General features: G+C 38.7%; 2 protein-coding genes across 4 annotated transcripts in view; one reads left to right on the plus strand and one right to left on the minus strand.

The window, feature by feature from the left end:
* The window catches only part of LOC126635382 (uncharacterized), a 94548-nt gene extending 90694 nt beyond the window's left edge, over positions 1-3854 (plus strand). Inside the window, exons 8-9 of the mRNA XM_050306577.1 lie at positions 2666-3026; positions 3621-3854. The gene's annotated coding sequence lies outside the window, so the exon portion shown is untranslated. The remainder of the gene's footprint in view (positions 1-2665; positions 3027-3620) is intronic.
* A 2623-nt stretch (positions 3855-6477) lies between these two features.
* PTPRC (protein tyrosine phosphatase receptor type C) overlaps positions 6478-22979 on the minus strand; it is a 59140-nt gene continuing 42638 nt past the window's right edge. For all 3 annotated transcript variants that reach the window (XM_050306573.1, XM_050306572.1, XM_050306571.1), the window contains 19 exons: positions 21123-21183; positions 20320-20428; positions 19110-19141; positions 17831-17946; positions 17214-17304; positions 17043-17119; positions 16777-16813; positions 16252-16349; positions 15175-15300; positions 13667-13824; positions 13066-13201; positions 12459-12608; positions 11926-12016; positions 11489-11622; positions 10494-10628; positions 10067-10189; positions 9316-9494; positions 8515-8650; positions 6478-7739 (listed from right to left, as the gene is read on the minus strand). In XM_050306573.1, coding sequence (XP_050162530.1) covers positions 7467-7739; positions 8515-8650; positions 9316-9494; positions 10067-10189; positions 10494-10628; positions 11489-11622; positions 11926-12016; positions 12459-12608; positions 13066-13201; positions 13667-13824; positions 15175-15300; positions 16252-16349; positions 16777-16813; positions 17043-17119; positions 17214-17304; positions 17831-17946; positions 19110-19141; positions 20320-20428; positions 21123-21183 — 2262 coding nt within the window. In that variant the 3' untranslated portion in view covers positions 6478-7466. The remainder of the gene's footprint in view (positions 7740-8514; positions 8651-9315; positions 9495-10066; positions 10190-10493; positions 10629-11488; positions 11623-11925; positions 12017-12458; positions 12609-13065; positions 13202-13666; positions 13825-15174; positions 15301-16251; positions 16350-16776; positions 16814-17042; positions 17120-17213; positions 17305-17830; positions 17947-19109; positions 19142-20319; positions 20429-21122; positions 21184-22979) is intronic.

A 22979-nucleotide genomic window follows, 5' to 3' on the forward strand; every position in this document is an offset into this window, starting at 1 on the left:
AGGGGCCCTGAGATCCTTGAAACCAAGCTACACTCATTTTGTCCAGTTACACGTATGGCAAGCAGCTTAATTTGCAGAACTATTGCCTTGACAGCAGGACAGACTCTTCCCGTGTGACCAGGGTTGAGATCTCCATTTCACACGTCGTCAGTTCATGGCTGTGCCTCTCACCTACACATTGGATGAGAACAGCAGCCTTTAAAGACTTCAAGGCCTTTAAAACTCAAACCAGTTAAAGACCAAAAAACTACTATAGCCAAAACTTAACCATCTGCTTGTACTGTAGCCTGTCATGAGTTGTGATGCTGCCTGAATACACACATCTCTTGGGACAAGGAACCTTTTTCTCCTTGTTTGGGCACAAGTGAGGAAAAAAGGAGAAGTAACTGGTGTCTCAACTCTCTCATTTCTTAAAAGCAAAGAAGAGGGAAACAGCTCCCTCAGAAAACATCACCAAATATACAGTAGGTTATACAGCTTTGTGCTCCAACAGGAGACTAGAAAATGAGACTAAGTTTCTGTGCAACAATGCACAGTTCACCACTTTAGGAGTACTGAATTAGGAATTCAAAATTAGCAAGCTTGAAGCTGTGGTTCTCACAAAACACCATCAGAAAGCTGTTCCTGCAAGATGGAAACGTAAAGAACAAGATATCTGGCTTGTGGCTATTTCTTTCCTATCTTATCTAAGATGAACTTTCAAAATAAAACCTCAGCTGACCAGATGATGGGAGGATTCACTTAAGATGCAGATGTAGCTCTCAGAATGGAAATGGGCCTTGAAAGAAAATATACACGAGCATCCTATCTGCAAGCCAATGAACTCAGCTTTTTTTGCATCTCTATACGTTTAACTCTTAACTTCAAATTCTGCACAAACTAATACTTTTTCTCAATAAAGTTTTGAGTTTTAGTCCTAATATTCATTTGGCACCCACGGCATTGATTTTACAAGATTCAATAGTTTTCTTGTCAGCTGAATATACAAGACCTCAAATATCAGCACTCTTCAGGAGCAATAAAGCAGGGCCAATGGAATTGTGCACCGTGATACAACAGCACTGCTACTGAGAGGCCACGCTGACATCTCTTAGCTCACCAACCTGGTATGAGGTCTTCATGAGTCAGCAGGCTCCAACAAATCCTATGCAATGACAAGCAATCAATCTCCACAATGTCTGGCCAGGTGGCATGTTCTCTTTACACAGCCAGCAACAACAAGACCATGAGAAAAGAAGATGTAACAGGAACTTGTATCTTGTCACAGGCCGGGAAAGGAGAGGCAGTAAGGTAAGGAGCCCTGCCTGGACTTGCTGAGCTGTAGGTCTACCTGCAGCTGGCCATGCTCTTGGCTGAGCCTGACTCACCACCACGACTCCTTGGCCTCAGAGCTGCATCATCCCTTTGCACTTGCCTGCTGTCTGACAGTGGACTACTGTCTGAGGTTGGTTACCGTCACAGCCCTGCTGTGCTCACCCTGTTTGAGCGCAGTGGGACTGTGCCCATGCAGGTGTTGTGCCTCCCCTGCTTTGCTCCTGAGCTGGGCTCTGCTTACCTGTTAGGGCAGCTGGTCTTGCTGCTTCCTGGCACCCGGGATGGGGGGAAAAGGGGAAGGGAGGATGGGGGTAGGGCTGGGCTAGGAGATGAAGGCTGTTGTAGGAAACAGATAGCTCTTCAAATCAGTGAAACGCTAGAGCTTCCAAATAAGGAGAAAACCTAGAAAGCTGGTAAAAATATTCAGATAGGAAGAGATCACCATTCAGTAGCTGAAGCAAGAGCTACAGAAGGAAAAGTCAGAGACTCTGGACTGTGGAAATGAGGGTAAGGCTGTCTGCGAGGGGGTTGGGTGTGAGCCTTGTCTGCCCTGCACAGGGCAAGGCCTTATTTGATAGTGGAAATGCCTTGCTCTCTCTGGAAGGAGACATAACTCTTTATGGAATAATTTATTAATGCCATTTAAGAAATTGAATTCCTGTTCTGTGAGAATTTTATTTATGCTAAATCAATATATGAAGTCAGAATTTCATTTTATTGCTGAATAGAAATTATATTAAGAAAGCAGAGTAGAGAAAGGAAACACTTAACGATACTGAACTGTTTTAGTGTTGAAGTGGTTTCAATGACACAATGATATATTAAAAATAATAAGTATTAAGCATTTCAGAAAATAGCAGGAGTAAAAGAAAGTACAGTACTAAACTTAGAACAAGATACTATTATTCTCAAAATGACATATTAACATTAATAATACAGGATTAAAATTATTCATTATTCTTTTCTTCAATAAAAAAAAAATTCAAAATTGACACTTCTTGCCAAATGTCTGCATTTGGCAAAACCACCATTTTCCAGTGGTAACTTTCCATTGTCATTTTTTTACCATTTTTCTCTGCAGTTGAAGAACACACACATTGACTTCTATTGCAACATCAGGAGAGCTGACAAATACTTATTTAACAGCCACTGATGCCAACATTGATTTAATCTGTGACAACATGAGCACCGTGTAGGCATGCGGTCTCCTGTACCTCACCTGTGGCTTATTTTTTTGCAAATTCATTTCTGCAAACCACTATGATAAAGCCCATCAGCCGCACTGCCCCACAAGAAAAGTTAGTGCAGGCCCACCACGTCAACCCTCTTTCTCCTCTTTTTCTTTCTTGAGGCCGAGCAGCTGCCAAATCATCAGCTCCTCGATTTCTGGCTCCGAACGTCATCTCACACTTGGGGCTCTGCAGGATCCACGCGCACACCCTCAGAGGCACGTACACACTCTGACCCGCAGCTAGCGCTTGGTCTCGGGCAGGCACAGTCTCTGCAGTGCTGCAGAAACAAATGCCATCTTCATTACCTCAAATGGCTCCACGTTACTGAAATGGAGCAAGCTGGAGGCACTGCAGGAGGCTCGGAAGGGAGCAAAAGGCATTTGAAGAGTTTCAGCACAGCCTGCCGGGAGGCTCTGAAAATACAAATGGTCCGCCCCAAGTGTGGATACGTGTGAGCTCTGGCTCTCAGCTAACTGCCAGGTAAGGTCAAGCTATCGTGAGGGTTTCATCTCCAAAAACAAAAGTTTGATTCTGAGTGCTAAAACTGATCCAATATAAACGACCTTTTATTTTTTCCTCTGCATGTCAGTCAGTCACACTTACGACTACATTAGCACTGCCAGCCATGGCACCGTGCAGATGTGGGATTCAAGAGACAGCCCAGCTGTAAATAGTTATCTACCTATTCCTCTGAAAAAGGTTTTTTATGTTAATTTAAAAAAAAATCAGTAACATTATACATTGTTGATGCTGGCAATCCTGAGTCTGAGGATGTAATTGAAGTTAAAACAATGAGATTATTATTTTACAATAACTTGTACTACATATCCTTCCTAAATAATTTTTTTATACCTAGAAAGATCTCTGAGCATCCACTTTCTCAGTACTTTTGTAGTCACCACCTTTCTTTCTTTAGCATTGAAAAGACAGATTGACTTCAAAAGCATTGTATTAAGTGTTGCTGTACCTTTCAAATGACTGGATTCTACTCTTCAGAAGTTTTTCCTGAAGTATAGCTGGTGTGTACAAATATGTGCTGGATCCTATAACTGATTGTTTTCTCTTCTGTTTTAGTTTTCCGTAGTCTAAAACACAGCACGTTGGTTCTTGGCAAGCAGTTGCTTTACGTATGGAAAAATAACTGTGGTACATCTGTGTAGAGCCCTCAGAGAATTTCTGATATACTTTTAGAGGCAATCTGCAGTATGTACAATCTCAAAAAACCCTGAGCCTTTGCAAAAGCAAGACATCTTGCCAAAGAGATAAGAACTGCTACTGGAGAGCTTTTCTGAGGAATGTTAAATAAAGGATACAACTTCCAACTTAATGAAACACCTGTCTGGAGCCACTACTCTCTACTTTCTTAGCTCTCTCACACAAACAAACAGCTCATGATGGTGGTGTTTTGCTTCTCTTTGTAACTCCTGTCTTCATGAAGCACTGCACCTGGCTCAGGCTTGCTATCCAGCTCGGCTTGTGCCTCTCGTCCAAGCCTTAACCCAGGTTAAGAGCTCAGAACTCACTGCCCGCTTCACTTCAGCAGGGATGTTCTCACAGAAACAGTGGGAGGTGGGGGGTCCTCCAGACCTCTTCCAGCCCCTCGGGCTCCCTGGTGTGGCCACATGGACACTGGCTGCATGAACGGGTGGGAAAAGGAGCAGGCACAAACATACCCCACAGAAGCCCAAATGCAGTGCTGGAAGCTGAGGTGTGGGAGGGCAGCAGGGCTTTTACCACCTCCTGGAAGGGCATCCCTGAGCAGCAGGGCTTTGTGTGCTGGCCCGGTTTTGTGCTGCATCATAATGTACACTCTGAAAAAGATTTTAATCTTTAATCTCTTGCTCATTATAGAGCACAAGAAACAGGAAAAAACGAAACAAAAACTAAACTAAACAAAAGCAAACACACACAGTCGTTTTCCACTGCAGTTATCTGAGCAAGCAGAATATTTTGTAGACATCTTCCCACGCTGGACCCCACTGTCACCTTTCCACACCCTCCTTTATGTCAGCTTCCAACCAGAAAATGGTGGGAGAAATCCAGTCCCTTTGGTCACATAAACCCTTGATTACCTTCATTTGTTGCTCAAACTCCTCTCCCAGCTCATCTATTGCTTAGTCATTTTTATCCTGGACTTCAGATTATAAACCACTCTCCACCAGCAGCTCTCTCAGCTTGAGGCAGTGGTTAGCAGTCTTTGTGTAACTTAGCTCTGCTTGAGGAAACAAATATTTTTCATCTTACTTTGAGTGTTTGTTTCTCAGCTTTTCGGCTATGCCAGGTCTCCAGTGTGCTACAAAAGTGTTCTTACCCTGAGAGAGCCAGAGCAGTTCCCAGCAAAACTCATTAGCTTGGGCTTTGTGACTCACCTGTAAAATGCTTCACTGTGTTCCTGGGGAACCTGAAATTAAGCCTAGTGACTGTGGAGCATCCAGCACAAGGACCACCTTCTACAAGCTCTGTGTCACCACCTCGTGGATTTTTGCAATCCAAAGGACAATCCTGACACACATAGAGAATTCCTAGAAGCAATGAGAACTTCTAAGCTGTGTTAAGACATGCTCCCTCGACTGTCATACTGGGATTTAATGAGATTGAATTGTGCAGTGTTCTTTAATTTGAAAAGAATTAAAAGCTGAGAGCTCAGTTTATCTCCCTGTGAGTGTAAAGAACTTTACTACAAAAGTGGTTCAAATTAGGCACCTTTGAGCAGTTACAGTGTAAAGCTCTGTTTCTCTGATTACACTACTAATGAAGCAAAATTCAAGATAGGACTTTTTCTTTCAAAATACATGCACAAATCAAGAGTTAACTTGGCATTCTTGTTTTTTTGTTTTTTTTTTTTTTTTTAATATGTCATGAAAAGAACATCGAAATCATTCTAGAAAATAATTTAAGTAAAACAAAATTCCCAAAATTTTTACCATAGGCTGCTGCAGGAGCTTAAAAACCACAAGAACCAATTTTTAAGGAACTGAAGTGTATGAGTGCCTCAGATTTAACACAAAATGAAAATTTTGGTGTAATTTTTGATTTGGGAAACATTTCCAGTTATTCCTAAAAGTGTGACTAGTCTCTGTTTCCACACATTTGCCACAGGTAGTAGCACTTGCCTCTTTATTTTACTACCTCAGAGAGGTTTTATAGTGGCCAAATCTTAAAAGAAGGAAGACAAATTAATTGTCTGTGTCATGCAATGAATGGCAGTGAGCCAATCTGCTTCCAAGGCTCTTTATCCATTCCATCTTCAAGTAATGCTAAACTTGCAATTTTGACACGGTCTTCTAAAACTAGCCAACAGATTTTGGGCCTACGATATTTTTCAGATTTTCTTCCCATTTAGCCCATAGAGCTTTTCCTCCACAGATGACCCCCTCAGCTTTGTTGCTTTATCACCCAACACAGCTCCAGCTGAAAAGACAGTTCAGCTGACAGCCAAGGGGAATCCCTCTGCCTCTGTGTCTGCTTGCTGCCACTTATTCAAGCAAGACTGCCAGGAAGCACTTGTCTGAGCTCATAATTGTGAATGAAATATTTGATCTAGAGTAACAGCACAATTCAATTAGTGTTTTAACCAAGTGTGACTCGTACACGTTGTTTAGGCGGCTCTCTGAGTATTTTCAATTATGTTTTGTAATGAGAAATTAGGAACAAGCAGTGATAAGCTAGGAGCCCTGAACCTGTTGCATGACTGTTCCTTTACTGGTTTCAAGCAAAAGGAAAAATGAAGTTTCTTTCCTCTGTTCTGAGAGAGTCATGACGCTTACCTGGGTATACACACAGTTTTATAAGAATTAAATGCTGTGTTTTCCTACTGAAATTTGTGAATTTTATTCCTGTATGGGACAGCACAAGATTTTGTGCATTTAGAAGCAAATGATCAGTTTGAAGACATCTAGAGAACAAAATAATTTCCATCTTGTCAACTATTAACTTTTTTATTTGTTCTAAAAACAATAGGCTAAAATTCAGCAAGAAATAGTAAAAATATCACAACTGTAACATACAAAATCTCATTGTGAAATAAAAAAAATCCTGTACCAAGTAAAATTTTCAAAGTTTTGAGAAAAAGTATCAAAGTATTTTCCAATTCTGCAAAGAGTTTGGATGCATACATGGGAGTAGTCCCTTTAAATAAAAGTAAGCGTAAGAAATAGATGTGCAAGCACGCAGTATTTTAAGCTCTAGGAGTAAACAGAATGTGTTTTCTATCAGAACTGTTGCAATGATTCAAATGCTGATCTCCAGGCTCTTATAGGAGTCTACCATTGGGATATCAGATTAATAATACGTGGAGCAACAAGGACACCTTGAGGACAGTTGGAAAAATGCAAAAGTTTCTATTCCGCTTTGACATGGAAGGATTAAGATTCCTTGTAGGTCTAAATTCCTTGGAATTGCCATGTGATGTAAACAATAAGCTTCTAAAAGTCTTTAGCAAAGTCCTACAAGTCCCACAGAGTACTATTAATGCAGAGCTTGGTCAGCACTCCTGAAATGCTGGAATATTTGCTTACCAAGTAGGTTAACTTACTTGCTAATAGTTTTGAGGACAGACCTGTTCTTGCAACACACTAATCTTTTTCTTTTCTCCTTGTTACAGAAGTAAAAAATTTCCTTCCCACTGCTCAGCATAGTATCACACTGTACATATTTTTTTAAAAATGTATAAAAATTGTGAAAAGGTTCCTGAAGAAGTATTAAATGAAAATCCATGCACAAATTAAGCCTCCACAGTTCTTTGTCACTCTCTACAGGTTTCAAGTATTCCTTTAAATTTGTACCTTTGAAAAAATGATATAACTAAACATTTTCAAATTAAAATAAAAAAAAAAGTGGGAAGAGGAAGAAATCGTATCCTTCTTATTTTGCTTAAGATTTTTTTGCACTTGAAAAAGCATTTTTTTTTTTAGTATAGCTCTAAGTTAGAACTGGAGTTGTGGGGCCGTTTGTAGAATTTTCTGTTCCCTTAGTGCTATCTGCAGCCTTAGAATCATCACATATTTCAGGTGGCTCATTTTCCTCTGGTGTTGGCGGGGTAAGATCAATAGTGATCAAATCAGTTTCCTGATCTGTTTTTCCTACTTCACTGCAAAATTCAACTTTATCTTCCTGCCGGCTGTTCTTCTTTATTTGTCCATTCTGTGCAGGGTAGGTACTGGCAATGGTGTCATACAGAAATTGGTAATGGTCCTTAAAGATAAAGAGAAGAAAGTTAGTGTGAATGGAATGCTCAGAGCCCAAGAATAAACCCATTCTTTCTCTGTTTTCTTGAATTTTAGAAATAGAGAATGTAGTTGGACATGCTAGACTGCTTATGAAGCAGCTTGCACATTTTTTGGCATACAGAGTGTTGCTCCTGTGGTTTGTTCTGATTTCATGTGTATGTAATGTCTCTGAAACTGCCTGCCTTGGACATTCCAAGTCGTCACTTGGTACCCTCCTGGTTGATAAAGTATCAAAAATACATTTTTTAGAGTACCTAAGTTGTGAACAACACATGGGGTAAGGAGTTTAGGAAAATCACCGAATAAGGTGCCCCAAATTGACGACATTTAGGTCTGGTTTGTTAGCAAGTGCACAGCGTGGTCCACAGAGACAGTTCCTCTGGAGCTGAAAGCAAACAGTCAGTGGCCTGGGCAATGGAGCGAGCCTGCTGACTGCAGAACTCCAGGGACACTGCATGTACATCCCTGAAGCAACCGCAGGAACAGCAATTTATGCAATTTACAGTTTTACACAATGGAACCTTTCCCAAAGGTGTTACAGGATTGCATCTCTGGACGTCTCACAGACTCCTCCATTCCTACCAGTAAGGGCCGACGCCCAAACAGTGGTGAGTGGCTGTGAATGCTCTGATTAGAATGAGTGTTCCATGTACAGCAACTATGCATAAGGTTATGAGGATATTTGTGACCGTGGTAAGTAATCTCATAATTTTTTCTGTTAATTTATAATATTTACTTACAAAGGTGGAGACCATTCCCAGCCTGGTGCGACGAAGAGCTTTTACTACTTGGAAAACATCTATTACTTCTTCTGTTTCTGCACTTTCCAGGAGGGTCATTAAAGCACAAAATACACCAGTCTGCTGTGATCCATCACTAGAAGACAATGCAAAATGTACATGTAAATTTACAACGTAAAATCAGCAAGTCTTCCAACTTAATGTTAGATATATTTTAAAGCCTTCATGATGAATTACATTTCCAAGGCATTTTTTACTGGACTGAAGTTGTCACAATTAAGTACATGTGTATATAGTTTATGTAGAGGCTACCTGGATCTCAACTGCCATTTAAGGGGAAGAGAGAAATTCAAAATTTCAGATATATAGTCCCAACTATTGTTAGCAGGATTATCTTTTGGTTTAGATGGTATGCAAGTTTACTCCTAGAAATGGTCCCAAAAAAGCAGATTTATGTACTGGAGTGAGAAATGAACCTAAAAACTCTACTGGATCTTCATTAGTGTATGCTACAAGTGCACTTTGAGCTAGCACTTGACCAGAAAATAGGTGTGTCATCCAAGAGCACCCAGCTCTTACCACCTATTCTGAACCTGAGCTTGCCCAGGGGAAGGGAGCTTGCTTTTCATCACTACAATCCAGAAGGTCAAGCTTGAGCAATTCAAGGAATCTTCTAGGGAGAGCTGAGTCTCCAGACACATGGAAAGACTTGTGGAAAAAGGTGGGCATCCCAGAATTGTGGTTACTAAGTCTTTGCAGAACTTAGAGCTAGTTGAACGCATGTGCTGCGTTTAGACCCACCGGCAGTGGACGAGGAGTGGGACACTGCGGGTTCTCCTGTTGTCCTCGGTGACTTGTCTGGCTGGAATTTTTTGTTTCATTTTCTCAATCATGCTGACTAAATCTCTGGGGCTTTCCGGAACGTCAAAGCCACTCCACTTATGGTACTGATACTGATACACCTTCTGTGTTTCTTTTGTCTGAAAAACAGCAGTGGAGGTGTTGTCAATGTTCAGGTTAAAATAAAGATTCACATAATACCTCTATTTCTTCTTGTTTACAAAGGAAGAATTATATTCCTGAGGAACTGCAGAATCATGTGAGCTCTACCTCATGAATATGAGGTAGGTAAACATCCAAGCTTTGCTCAAAATAAAAACACAGCTGATCTCTTCAGACTCCACTACCACCACCTCATCAACTCACTAAATAGGAAACTTGAGCCAATTTGTAGCGTTTATCATGATTAACTTCTGGTCTGGGAGAAACTTGAGATTAGCTCAGCTGGTTAGAGCATGGTGCTAATAATGTCAGGGTTGTGGCTTTGATCCCTGTAGGGGCCATGCATTTAAGAGCTGGACTTGATTATTCTTGTAGGTCCCCTCCAACTCAGAATATCCTGTGATTCTGTGAAAAAAAATTCCATTTCTTAGACCAGGAGGTAACTGTAGTGGGAACTGTCCCTTCTCTTTCTTTAGGCTGTTTATAAATTTGTTTTCAAACTTAAAAATTCCTTTAAGTCTTCCTTTGGAATTTGCAAAGAAACTTCTACCTTCAGATGTGTAACATCAAATGCCCGTATGGTATAGCTTGGGCAGTGGTTGACATCTGTCATTTGAACTTCTATGCCATCATGTGTTTGTTTTTCTTCTCCCCAGTACTGCACACAGAGTTCCTAAAATGGATGAAAGTACAAGTCAGTGATTACCATTCAGATCTCCTTTTACTTTCACATGCACTTACAGAATGTACTGACTTTAAAGTAGTAGGAGTTTCATTGTATTTTAAAATATAGCATCATGGACTCTTACCTCAAAAATTCACTAGAAAGTTAACTAAGCAGGTAAATAATAGAGCAAATTGTACTGGAAATACAAATTCCTCATCCTATGAAACATGCTTAACTGCAGCAAGGGAATGAGAGAGTGCAGTGCAGTGTCTTCTTTGCATAGATGTCAGTGTTCAAACAATGCCCCCACCTGATCTCCTTCTTTCAGCTCTGTCAGCATAACAATGACTTTGACTTTTCTTTGGAACACCATTTGCCAGAAGTCAGAAATAGTTTCCTGCAGCGGTCCCTGCGTTGCAATCATGGATTTTGAACCCCAGTAACCCTACAAAAGAATTTTGTTATTTTCTTGAATTCGTTTGAAATGCGATTGTCAAACAATAGAACTTATTGTCATTTGGGGAATACCCAGCGAAAAAAACCAATGAACCATTTTGTTTAGAGGGAAAATACGCCTATCACAGTACGCAGTGGTCTTACAGGAATTGTACTGTTCAAATGACATTAAAATCAATCCTCCTAACAAGAATATCACTTCCAGACTGAAAACAAGGTATACTGATGCTGCAGTGGGTGAGACCTCACCCTGCCATTTTCTGTAACACATATTTTAAGGGCTAAACATTAAATTCTACACAGACATTTAGTTTTGCCATGAAGAGATTGTGTTTATACCACACAAAGTTGGTGCACCAGTCGCTTCACACTGAGCAATATAAAAATACAGATACATTTACCCTGAACAGGTATCCCCACTGTGTAGAATTTCAAAGTATTCAGATAAATGGAACTTAGCTAGTAATTCCATTGAAATCCATTACTTCTTTAGTGACCAATATCTGCTCTCCTTCTTTGGGTGTACAATGATACCAAAAAAATGATGCCTCCGATTCTAACTAATAGGATTAGGTATATGTGAATAACTATACTCATCTTTCACTAACAGGGAAAATATTAATATGCTTCAACTTGTAGGCAGATGCCCACCAATAGAAACACATGTTATCATGAGGCCAGTCTGAAGACTAGTGGTTTTGGACATAGATGGATTTGCCAGATCTTTTTCCCTTATTCAAGTAATTCCTGTTCTATTTTGAAGCCAACAAGAGGGTAAGAGCTCAAGCTAGAATATAGTTTTAGCTGAAAGCTCGTGAAATACTTATAGTGGATCCTCTAAATACATACAGTTATGAAGGAAGCATTGATGTATTTGCTTGATTCCTCACAGTCGCTGTCCTCATCTGAGGAATCATCCGAATCATGTTCACCCTCCTTGTTGCATTCGTCTTCGTGCCTGATCGGCACTCGGTTAAAGTCATCTGCATGAGACAAAGTGTCACCCTCACAGCACGCAGCCCCTCGGCTGTGGCATTAGTGGGGCGGGGCGGATAGGAAAAGGCCAGTCCTTTCACGACAGACTGCAGAACAAAGGCCACCTTGTTTGAAATAAACACTCCAAATAATTCACAGGTCAAAAACTCACCTCTCTTTTTTAAAAAACACGATGGGAAGTTTCACAGTTTTACAGTGTTGAGAAAACTAATCAAATATCACTCTGTAAGGTAATTTGTTCTTATAGAAGATAACAGCTAAAATAAGGGAAGGTTCATGGAAATACTTACATGGAATTATGTTGGCATTCCTATTTTTGCTTCTATTTTCCTCACGATTCCCACTGTTCTGCGTCCGCCACCCCTTATAGGAAGGTAATCGCTAAAGAAAGAGTATGTTTGGTATTATGCTTGAATAAAATAGTTCCTGAGATCATTCCTCGCATCGACACTCACACCCAGCCTTCATCTCACAGTGCCTCACTCCTTACTTTAATTCTTTAAACTTTGGGCACATCTCAACTGCAGTTTAACAATACCTGCTACACCATGTACTATAGCACAGGACGTCATGCACACAAACACAAATAATTATTCTGTGATCTCCAAATTTGTTAAAAATACCAACACCAAAAGCAGAAATAAAATTTCCTTAATATACAGCTTTTTTTTCATGAAGATAAAGAAACTCTTTCTGTGCCAGAGAAATAAAATAGCACCAAAGTGATCTATTACATGCAGTATCTCTATCTCATGACTATTGTGCAAGGCTCTTTCTAAGAGAAGTGGGAAGTAAGGTCAGCCAGACTATAATGCTTATTTACCTGAAATTCTGCCTCCAGCAGAGAAGGATCACTGGGATGGTCTTTTCTTTTCAGATTGTTCAGGTAGGAATGCAGCTCTGAGAGTCCAACCTCTGTTTCTCCATACTGATTGTATTCCACGAGCGCTTGATGAATGAGGATGTACTGTGACTGGTGTTTCCCATTTGAAGAGTTTAAACATAAAGTTATTAAGGAGTAAAAGAAAAAAAAAATCAGATCACTTTTTAAAACCATTGTGGAACTATTAGTCCCATGATATCATCAGTGTTAATAATATTAAGCATTAACGTTAAATAGGCATTAAATACAAGTATTAAATACAGGTATTAAAAACTGCAAAATGCTTAAATAAGTTAAAAACATTCTTTGCATCAGACCACAACTTTTGTTGTACTCTCAGCTCAACTGAAAATTGCACTTAGGCAGACAGTTTTTAGAATTTGAAAATTAAGTCTGACTCTGCAATCCCAATTTTGCCTTTGTGAATTCCACAAACAACTTCAACTGAAGTGTAGCAGTACCCAAGACTGAGCAGTGCATTTCTGAGAAATACTGAAGAAGCCCAAGCAGTGGAGAGCTCGAAGTGACAGGAGTTTTAGTGACGTACCTCGACTTGAACCATGAGGCATCGCTGCCGACGCAGCTTCACAACGTAGCCATAAACATCCACTCTGCCTTCTGCATCCAGCCCCTCCAGCATGGCATCGATTCCGATGTACGTCCCAGTGCGCCCAACACCAGCACTGCAAAGCACAAAGGGATTTGTTCATCCAGATGGCATCTCCCGGTCCCACTCTGAGGGGAGCAGCCCTTGACAGAGGGGAAGTGGAAAAGCGTAACAACAGAATTCAACGCAACTGAAGACAGTTCTTGCTGTAAATTAATTGGCAACACAAACAGTGGTGAGTTGTGGTTTTAGTACCTTTTAATGAAAGCAAGGCAAATGCTGCCAAATGTGATGCTTGTAGCCAGAGTAGCACAACGCTGGCTGTTTTCCAAAAGTCTGTGTATCCTCCTGTTTTACCCACCTGAATATTCTTCATATCCTTCAGAAAACAGTCCTCCTTGTGATTCTTTGGCCGCCTCATTTTCAAGTATTCAAGTCAAAAAATTTGGGATCATACCTTTTACCACCTCTCTTTTTTAAACGGCTTCATTTAATTTTTATTTAACATTAATTTTTTTTTAAAAGAATAATATATATTTACCTGCAATGAACCACTATTGGGCCACTAAAAAAGTTGCTGAGAGCATTAACTCTGCGTCGGAGTTTGAGAAGGAGATGTGGATCCTCAGGGACTCCATGGTCTGGCCAGCTTGTGAACTGAATATGAGTGACATCTCTTCCAGCTGTTCTTTCTCTTCCCTAGAAAAAGTGAAGTGGGGGTTTTAATCTCTCTCTATATATATGTGTACATAAGTCCAAGCCAGTACAATAAAGCTTAAAGCATGTGAGGTCTTGAGTCCTACTTTGATATGTTACTGCTAGATTAAAAGAGGACGTAGATTTTGATAACCATGATGACAAATCAAAATGAGAAAAACATCTCAATGAAATTCTTTTACTGGCTAAGCTTTAGTATGGCTATGTGGGCATTTCCCCAGTAATGAACCCTCAAATTCTTATTCAAAGTTGAATTATCCAGTTGTGGCAGAGTTATTCTACAGTTATTTGCCATTGTTTCAGTAATTATACATCACTATTCTACTACAACTGCAGAAGTCTCCACTTTCTTGCCAGCTGAACAAAGCAGAAAGCTTTAAAAATGTCAGCCCTCAACCTGCTGCAGTCTCTCATTTCTAATGTGAGATTGCTCAAGCGATGGAGCAATGTCTTTGTTAATAGTTAATTCTTAACTTCCTGATATTCTCACTGATTTTACACTAAGTTACAACTTTCTTTTGATCAGGCCGCTTCCTGAGTAAATTTTAATGCAACATGAGACAGCAGAATAAGAATTTCCAGCTGTAATCATGGATCAAGGTGGGTGGAGTGTGTTCCCTTTGCTGAAGATCTGTCAGCAGATTTACTCTTTGAATTTTAATGCTTTTAGCTATGACTTATGCTCCGTTTATCCTCCTTGAAATAGTTTTCAAAGTGCCTGAGATGAGCATTTGACCTTAGATGGCAAATTTTGTTCTCAATTACACATAGAGCAGCTGGCATGATTTCAGCTGTATAAAAGGTAGAAATTAACCAGCCTTAATGATTCTACACATAGATAAATGGTAATTTTAAAATACTTATGTTTATAAATGCACCTGGGATTACTATAATTTGTAATTGTCCCACCGTACAATAATTATGAGGGTAAATAATGGTGATCTGTGAGTCACACTGAGTTTAGTTGCAGAGGGTTATGCTGAGTTACACACAATCTAACACAATTCTGTGTTACAGCACAATCTAAACATCTAAGGAAACCACAGTGTATATATTAATTTTTTTTATACTTAGCATATTAGTAGTTTCATCTTAAGTGTAGATGTTAGAGAATTAAAAAAAATACATTTTGAAGTTGCAAAATACATATCTGACTCATATTTCTTGCAAGGAATGGCACCTACATGTAAGAAGTTTTCTTTGAAGTGACATGTTTCTTAGGAAAATACAGCAGAGCATCTTCCATAGACAGCTGACTCCTCTCTCTTAAAAGTACAGACTCCAAACAGACACTCCATTTCCAGTCAGTCTCACACTTTTGAATCAACTTACATTTGTGATGTGTAGTTTCTGAATGACATAGTCTGGACATGTTTTACTTTCATTGATCTTCACAATGATGTCCCCATACGTTGCAGATCCATTCTCCATTGATGGCCAGTACTGGGCACATTTGTTCTATGAAGATATGAATTTAGGTGAACAGCATGACAGCAAAGTGGCTGAGAGCTAGAAAGAGAGCTGAGAGCTAGAAAAAAGTGTGATTTAAAATAGATGTCAGCTCACTATAGTTTTTTCAACTTCTCACAGGTCTTGTCCTCTCCTGAAAAGGCTGGTACTGCTTAGGTAAATTATTCCAAACATCCAGCAATTCAGGTCTCTGACCTGAAGTTTTTGGCCGTGGAACTTAATTACAGATGTAAAGTGGGGAGAAAAAAAATCCTGTACACTAGTTGAAAAAGGGAACAGCAGCGACTGCTGCTGGTGCCTGAAGGTTGTAGAAACGTTTTTGCAGCTACTTCCATGGCTTCTTTTTCAGTCCTCAGTGAGGGATGTTGCTCTTGCCTGCCTATAACATCAACTTGGGTGTGCTGTAAATCTGCATGCTGCCAACATCTTTAAAAGCAGTTAAAACAGCAGATCCCCTTCGTCCTGCTGTACCTGGAATAAGGAACAAAAGCAAGCCAGAAGCACCCAACCTTCCAGTTAAATAAGGGGCAAAGACAACAAATGTAAAATATTCTACTTAGGATTTACAGAGGACACTGGCAGGGTATCAGAAGAGATAGAAGAGAAATACTAACTATACCTTTTATGACAGCTCTATGAGGAGCCAGAATTCTACCCTGAGCCCTTTTCTGCATTAATTAATTGTAATTTGGGGGCTCACCCTCTGCTACTTACAGATGTGACTAAAGTGATATTTTCTGATAAGACTGGTAATTCCTAAGGCAACACTGTTTTGTCATTCTTTCCAACACAGGTTCTGCCACAACAGAACAGCAAAGAATGAAAACAAAGTACTAAGAAGAAAATGTAATTTCAGCACAGCACAGCAACCCACTCTGTTTTCAGTCAAAAGAAGGACAGAAAGATAGACAGAAGGATAGAAGGATGGATATTTCTCACCCTCTTTCCTTCCTCACAGCGAGTCACCATGACGATAATTGTTGCCTTCTGTTCCCAGATCATTCTCCAGAAATCATCTGTGGTTTCATCCTTGGGGCCTAGCAGGAGATATTTTAAAGGACTTTTTCAGAGTGCAGCCACACAAAAAACCACTTGCCTTCTTGCAAGCTTAGCCATGCAGTCTGAAAAACTAAGTGATCCCACAAATAACAGCCACACCCTTGATTTCATTATGGCTGCTGCCGTGAGGCTACATTTTAAACATCTCATATTTATCGTTAGTGCATAGCTATAAAATCTGAAAACTTTTGGTGTTAAATTATAAAACATGAGAAATCTCCTTTGAAGTACAATTTGTTAATCTTCACAAAATTCCCTAAGCAAAAACTCATTGACAACGATTTCATATTAAATATCAAAATTTCAGATTTTCATTTTTTTTCTTTACGTTTACTAATAGGCTTTTACGACTCTAAAAGAAATGGGTGAATAAAGAAAGCATTTTCTTTTAAGGTTAAAAATTACCTTGTGCAGCAATGTATTTTCTCGGTTCTTTGAAGCCCTATAAAAAGTACATTGTTATCAACCTTTGGAAAGCAAGCATGAACATTCTGAAAGATTTGTAACTTTAAAAAACAAATTCAACATAAAAAAGTTCAATAATACTGAATACATTACAAAGATGGAAACAACTCAAATGGAAATCCTTAAAGATGTTGATGCATTAAATGTACAGACTAAAGGATTTCTTCAATAGTGTCTAAGATTTTTTTTCAGTAAGAGTCACTCACATCAATATAACTTGCATTGATATAGTCCGATCCTGGATCTCCTGGGATCTCTGAGAGCTCAACACGGTTATGGTCATCTGTTTAAATAATTTTTTAAAAAAATTATATTATCTCAAGGCAGTGAGAAATCAAATATTTATAAAATGCACCAGAATTATAACAAATACTCACATGGAAGGATATCAATGTAACGGTTTTTGTTCTGATTATGGCTCTTTTTGGCCTCCTTTATAGAAAATTTACTGAAAACTCTAGGAATACTCTGTAAAATACAATTTTTCTTTAATTAAATAAATGTATATTTAAAAAGCTTCTACTTACAGTCAAATACATATGGAAATAAGTTGGTATTACTGAATCTGGAAGATAACATTCTACTTTATACGATATTACTTCATATATTTCTTGTACCTGAAGTAGAAAAAATTTCTTTCCTTCAATATAGATAATATATATCTCCACAATTATATATGATTTATATCCCCATGGCTATGCAGTAAGAGAGTATAAAACATATGCATTAAAAGGTATTTTAGAATTACAAGTATTTAGACTGCTTATTTTATATTTTTGCTGAAAAGCACCTTCAGGAAAAAAAAAGTAGTCATCTTACAGTGAGAAGAGATTGGTAGCAAAATTAACTGAGGCCTATTTGACCTTAGATAGAATTTGCTCAATTTTCTAGATTATTTATTTATTTCTAACTAGTGCTTCAAACACGTTCCCAAATGGAATTTTCTCAACCACCTGGCTAAAAATCTGTGGTATATTTTGAGCCAAGGACAAACCTGAAATTCATCCAAGAAAAGCCTTCCTTCATCTGCAATCTTCCTCTTGTATGTGTCCAGCAATTGCTCTGAAGGTATTGGTTCTATGTTGAGAAGTTGCCTCTCATCGTCTTTAACTGTGCCAATAAGTTGAACATTTATTGTTACTGATGTTGAAAATGTACATCACATTTCAGTGACAGTGATTCTCGCGTTGTCAGGTCAATCAGCAAGAGGACAAACTTCTTTGTTTTAATGAAATATTCATTTTTTAAAAAACTGGTGCTGCCTGAGCCAGCTGTGAGAGAACAGGCCATGGAAATAACAGAACTGCTGTGGCTCTGCTGCCTGACTGGAGACACCCCCGGAGGAGGCCACGTGCAGGGACGCCACACTAACTGCTTTTGTACCAAAGTGTCGACTGTCACCTTCAGGTCACACCCACAGCCCCAAACACCACAGGAGCTCCACAGCCTTGCCCTCTGCTTCAATTCTGATCAGTTATTGCCAGTGGTACAGGGAAATACTGTCCAAACAACCTACAAGTGCAACGAATTGCCTAATTTTCCAAATTTCCTCCAATTTATTCTCTGAGTTGCAGTAACCTGTTACATCATCTTGAATGACAAAGTAATGATTGAACAAGTTTTAACATCTCTTATTAGACATTTATTAATTTTTAATTTACATTGAAAAGTTGCATTTTTTTTTAGTAACCGTGCACCTAAGCTAAGGGATTTGAATCTCAACACAGTATGTCAAGTAGTTAGTTTCTGTGGGTTTGAGTGTTATAAATTATTTTTTCTTTAAGCTTTATGGTTATGACTGATCCTGTCTTTCTTTACAGGCTTTGAAATCTTGTGCAAAATGTTGCACAAAATATTTGGTTTCAGATTTGGGATCTGAAAGCCTTCAAAATTTTCCAGAAAAAAACAACTGGCTAATGTTTAATTTCTTGTTTTGAACAAGGCACACAGAAAAGGGAAATTCTGGTTGAAGCTCTATTTGATTCTGGACTTACTCTCAGTGTTAAAAATACCACAAATAGGGTCTGGGGTGATAAAACTGGGTTTGTAATTAAACACTAACTAAGAATTTTTCAAATACTGCCAAACTTTCAGTTCATTCAAGCATAAATACTTCTCCTACAAATTTACTGAAGTATTTTTCCCTCCATATAAGGTGTTAACATGTTGATATCTATAACATCGGCATACAGCCTAGAATGCCAACAGTCCAAAGGTGGCAGCAAGACCTGAGACTAATTTTATTTTCACTTGCTAAACATACAATGACTCACCTGCAACAAGGTTCACATCTTCGGAAGAGTTGCTGTAAGAAGCAAAAGCATCTGTGAACACTTTGACTAGTAAGACATATAAATGTTAATGAGTTAAATAACATCAGTTTTGTATGTGAACACCAAGGCTGTTCTTAGCCAGCAGACTGCATTACAGGTTCTCTGTGAAACAAGAACACAGCAACTGGGACTATGCAGAGGTGTTTAGGATCCTTTTCTTCCTACCCTGAGCACTATTGAGGGGGAGAAACAAGGGGACCATATAAAAAGCTTTGCCACTTGCAGAATTTTGTCCATATCACCTACTGCATACACATCTTTAATTTCTTCATTGGAATGGCTGCCCACACCATCTCTAATTTCTCTTGTTTGCCATAGAAAACCAACACATGCATAAAATATAATGAAGTTTAAATGCTAAGTAGCCAAAACCAAGTCAGACTCTTTGGAGCTGTACAAGCAAAAATGAGTTTTGCTTCCCTAAGCACAGAAGTTTGCATCTGAGCAAGAGCAGCTCCCTGTCCTGCTAAGGGGAAGAGCTGGGAGGGGAAAGGGGCTGGAAGAGGTGAGACACCAAGTTCTGTTGTAGCCAGAGGCTGAAAGGTTTCAGAAGAAGTTGCCCAAAGTCTTGTGTGTGTACCAGCAGCAATTGCCCCCTCACACATGGCACCACCTCCCCTCACAGCAATAGCAGCAGTCAGGGACTCTGGCACAGGCACTGGGGAAGGCAATGGCCACTCCTCCATCACCATCCACTGTCCTACAGAACTGCTGAGTCACCTGGAGTTTACTGTAATAAGCAAAGTCTCCCTTAGATACTGTTTGGGGTGAGCAAGCATTTGAAAGAATTCCAAGACAGTGTGTATTATTGTCATTACTTTTGATTTAAATCATGAAGGAAATATTATCCAGGTATTTCTGAATATTTTTTTCACAAAACCAGGGACAAGACATTTTATTCTAGCAGATCACTTCTTCTGTGTTTTGAACAAGGGTATAGCAGAAAGACCCTATTTTATTGTGTTGTCAGACAAACACCAAAGAATGAGCTTCTTTTGAAACAATTAAGAGGTAAAAGGATATTTTTTCCCAGTATTAATAAAACATCAAACTTGCAACATTTTTCCACTTCCCATTGAGAAATCTTATGAAAAACCAGAAAGCCTTCCCCCACATTTTTGAAAGGGAGTGAAAAACACATGAACCTTACCTAAGCTTTTTTTGGTGAAGGTCATAGATTTTGTACAGAACCAGTAGCAAAGCAATTGATGTCACAATGATCAGGAATGCCAAGAATATAATCAGGGCTCTAGAATTATCTGGCAACAGAAAAAGAATAAGTTTTTGTTATTTTAATTCCTTTTTTTATCTGTATACTTCCTAGAACCAGGGCTCATCGATTTGGTTGGTTGGTTGGTTTTGGTTTTGTTTTGAGAAAAGAACTAAACAAATAATTTTATGTGTTTGGTTTAAGTTTGCTATTCCAAAGCAGAGAAGGGAATTTTATTTCTTCATTAAGAAAACTTTCCCTTTAAACTCTCCATGACCACCTGTCAAAATGCTACAGCTCACTAGTTCATCGTTACCACGCTTGTCTCCTGCTCTGTGTGACCTGTACACTCGAGCAGTGGAGCTCTCAGTTGCTCTTGACCTGCACATTGGGAATCTCTGCCAAGCCACAGATGTTCAGCTCCTGAAATGCAGGATCTGAACTCAGGAAAGTAATCCTAAACTGAATCATTTAAATTACAGAAATTAATTTCTACTGGCATTTGAATGTTTCCTGAAGAAACCACAGCTGTGTAATAATTCCAAATTATGATCAATGACTTGTCAACATGATCTGTTATATTAATACTTAATGAAGATAATATTTTTAAATGCAGATCAACTACGAACTATAAAACAGGCAGTTTGGATTTTTAATTAGGAGCAATTTAGTGGAATTCACAATTTAGATTATTTATATTATGCTGAAGTCTAAAGGTAAAAAGGCTGTACACATTTACTTACATCTGGTTCTTATACTCCCCCATACTGCCTCCCCTGTACGTTTGCTGTTAGACACTGAGATCTGTATGCAGTGGGTGAAAATAATAGCGATGTTAGGATACAAAAAGCAAAAATTTCTACATACAATTTATTTTGAAAATGAAGCACAATGGATACTGAAATTCACCCATCTATTTTCAATTCATCCAACTCATTGACAGCAGCATCTGCTATATCTCTGTATAACCATTTATAGTGCAGCTCGGGTTACAGCAAGATATAGATTCAAAAATGTGGAGATGACAGAGAAAAAAGTCAGCAAAATAGGAATCACATCTTATAAAATCAAAATCAGATGCACCTCAAGGAAAAATCAACTTTATCTCTTATCAAGTCTCTCAAATCTGAAAAATAGCCATGCATTTTATAAAAAACCACTCATTTGCTTCAACAGTCCATATACAAATAGTCAACTGAATTTGATAGTTTAATACAAATTTCTGTATTGGAAGTAATTCATAGGAGTTTAATTCAATAAGTTGCTTTCTTGCATCATTAAATTTGGGTACTTTGGTATTAAAATACTATGTTTTGCTGTGTTTATGCTTTTTCATATGCTTAACATTTCTTCAATCTTTTAAAATTCCTTAATAGAATTCCTACTATATCTAAAAGGCAGTTTGTACATCAAATATTTCACATTGCTTTCTTTTTTTCTTGAGTCTTCTATAAGTTGACCCAGAGTTCTTTCATTACCAGCAACAGTCATAAGTTTTTCTCTGTTTTTCCATTAAGAATTGGGCAAAAGGAGTGCAAAGCAAAAGCCAGAGTTTATATAGACAGAGAAGCAAATTCCTTCCGTAAGGAAAACTGCTCACTGCAAGCGGTGTACAAAAAGCTTACGAGAATGCAGGGGTCTTGTGATATTGGTCAATGCAAGGACCTTTTTCTCCTATGGGACTTCATCTGTATTTTTCAAATATAAAGCTCTCTGAGCAGAATCTGTCAGGAAAATGCTGACAAAATCTCGGAATAAAACCGAGACTACTCAAGTTCTCTGACACAGCATTTCTTCAGGTGAAAACAGAGAAAAGAGGGAAAGACTGTGGGAAATGAGTGAAACTGATTCCTAATAGCACTAAAACTCCATCATTCTCACTGGTTACTTTCTTGCCTAAACTTTACTGAGAGGATCTATTGGGATATAAAAAACATTCCTACTGACCACATTAAGGGAATCACACAGCACCATTGGTTTTGCAAGCAACAAACCCCAAAAGAGTGAAATGCCCAACAGAAAAGAAAAGAGCAGGAGGCCTTCAGGAAAGCAAAGATTCTGACATATTTTTGACATATTTTGTATGGAAACAAGGACTGGCTTGTAAGAGGCTGATGTAAGAACACACGAAAGGATCTGGACTGCTTTACATCCAAAATCTTCACAGTGGAAAAATCTGAACGATTTATTTCTGAGCAATTACCTCAAGACTTAAACCCCACGTTTATACTCTGATTGAAATGACAGTCACATATTCCTCAAATGGAATGTGTTTTAAACACTAAGATATCAGTCATACTAAAGAAACTATTTTAAATGTATAGAAATCTAACATTTCTCTCTTTTCCAAGTACAAACAATCTAACCAGCTCATATTTTTCTTGTTGTCAGAACCTATGTGGAATAGCACACAAGGAATTGCCTGATAGGTTAGGCACATACACATTTTAATTCCAAAATAATAGCTATTTCTTTACATCTGTAGCCTACAGATCCACAGATTAACTCCTCTGCCACTATATTCACCCTTTTTAATCCTAAAATGAAATATAATATGCTTAAACAATGAAAATGCTGCAATATTTTATATATTTTATTAT

This window comes from Myiozetetes cayanensis, unplaced genomic scaffold (genome assembly GCF_022539395.1).
Source record: "Myiozetetes cayanensis isolate MyiCay16 unplaced genomic scaffold, myiCay2020 scf12, whole genome shotgun sequence".
Lineage (NCBI taxonomy): Eukaryota > Metazoa > Chordata > Aves > Passeriformes > Tyrannidae > Myiozetetes > Myiozetetes cayanensis.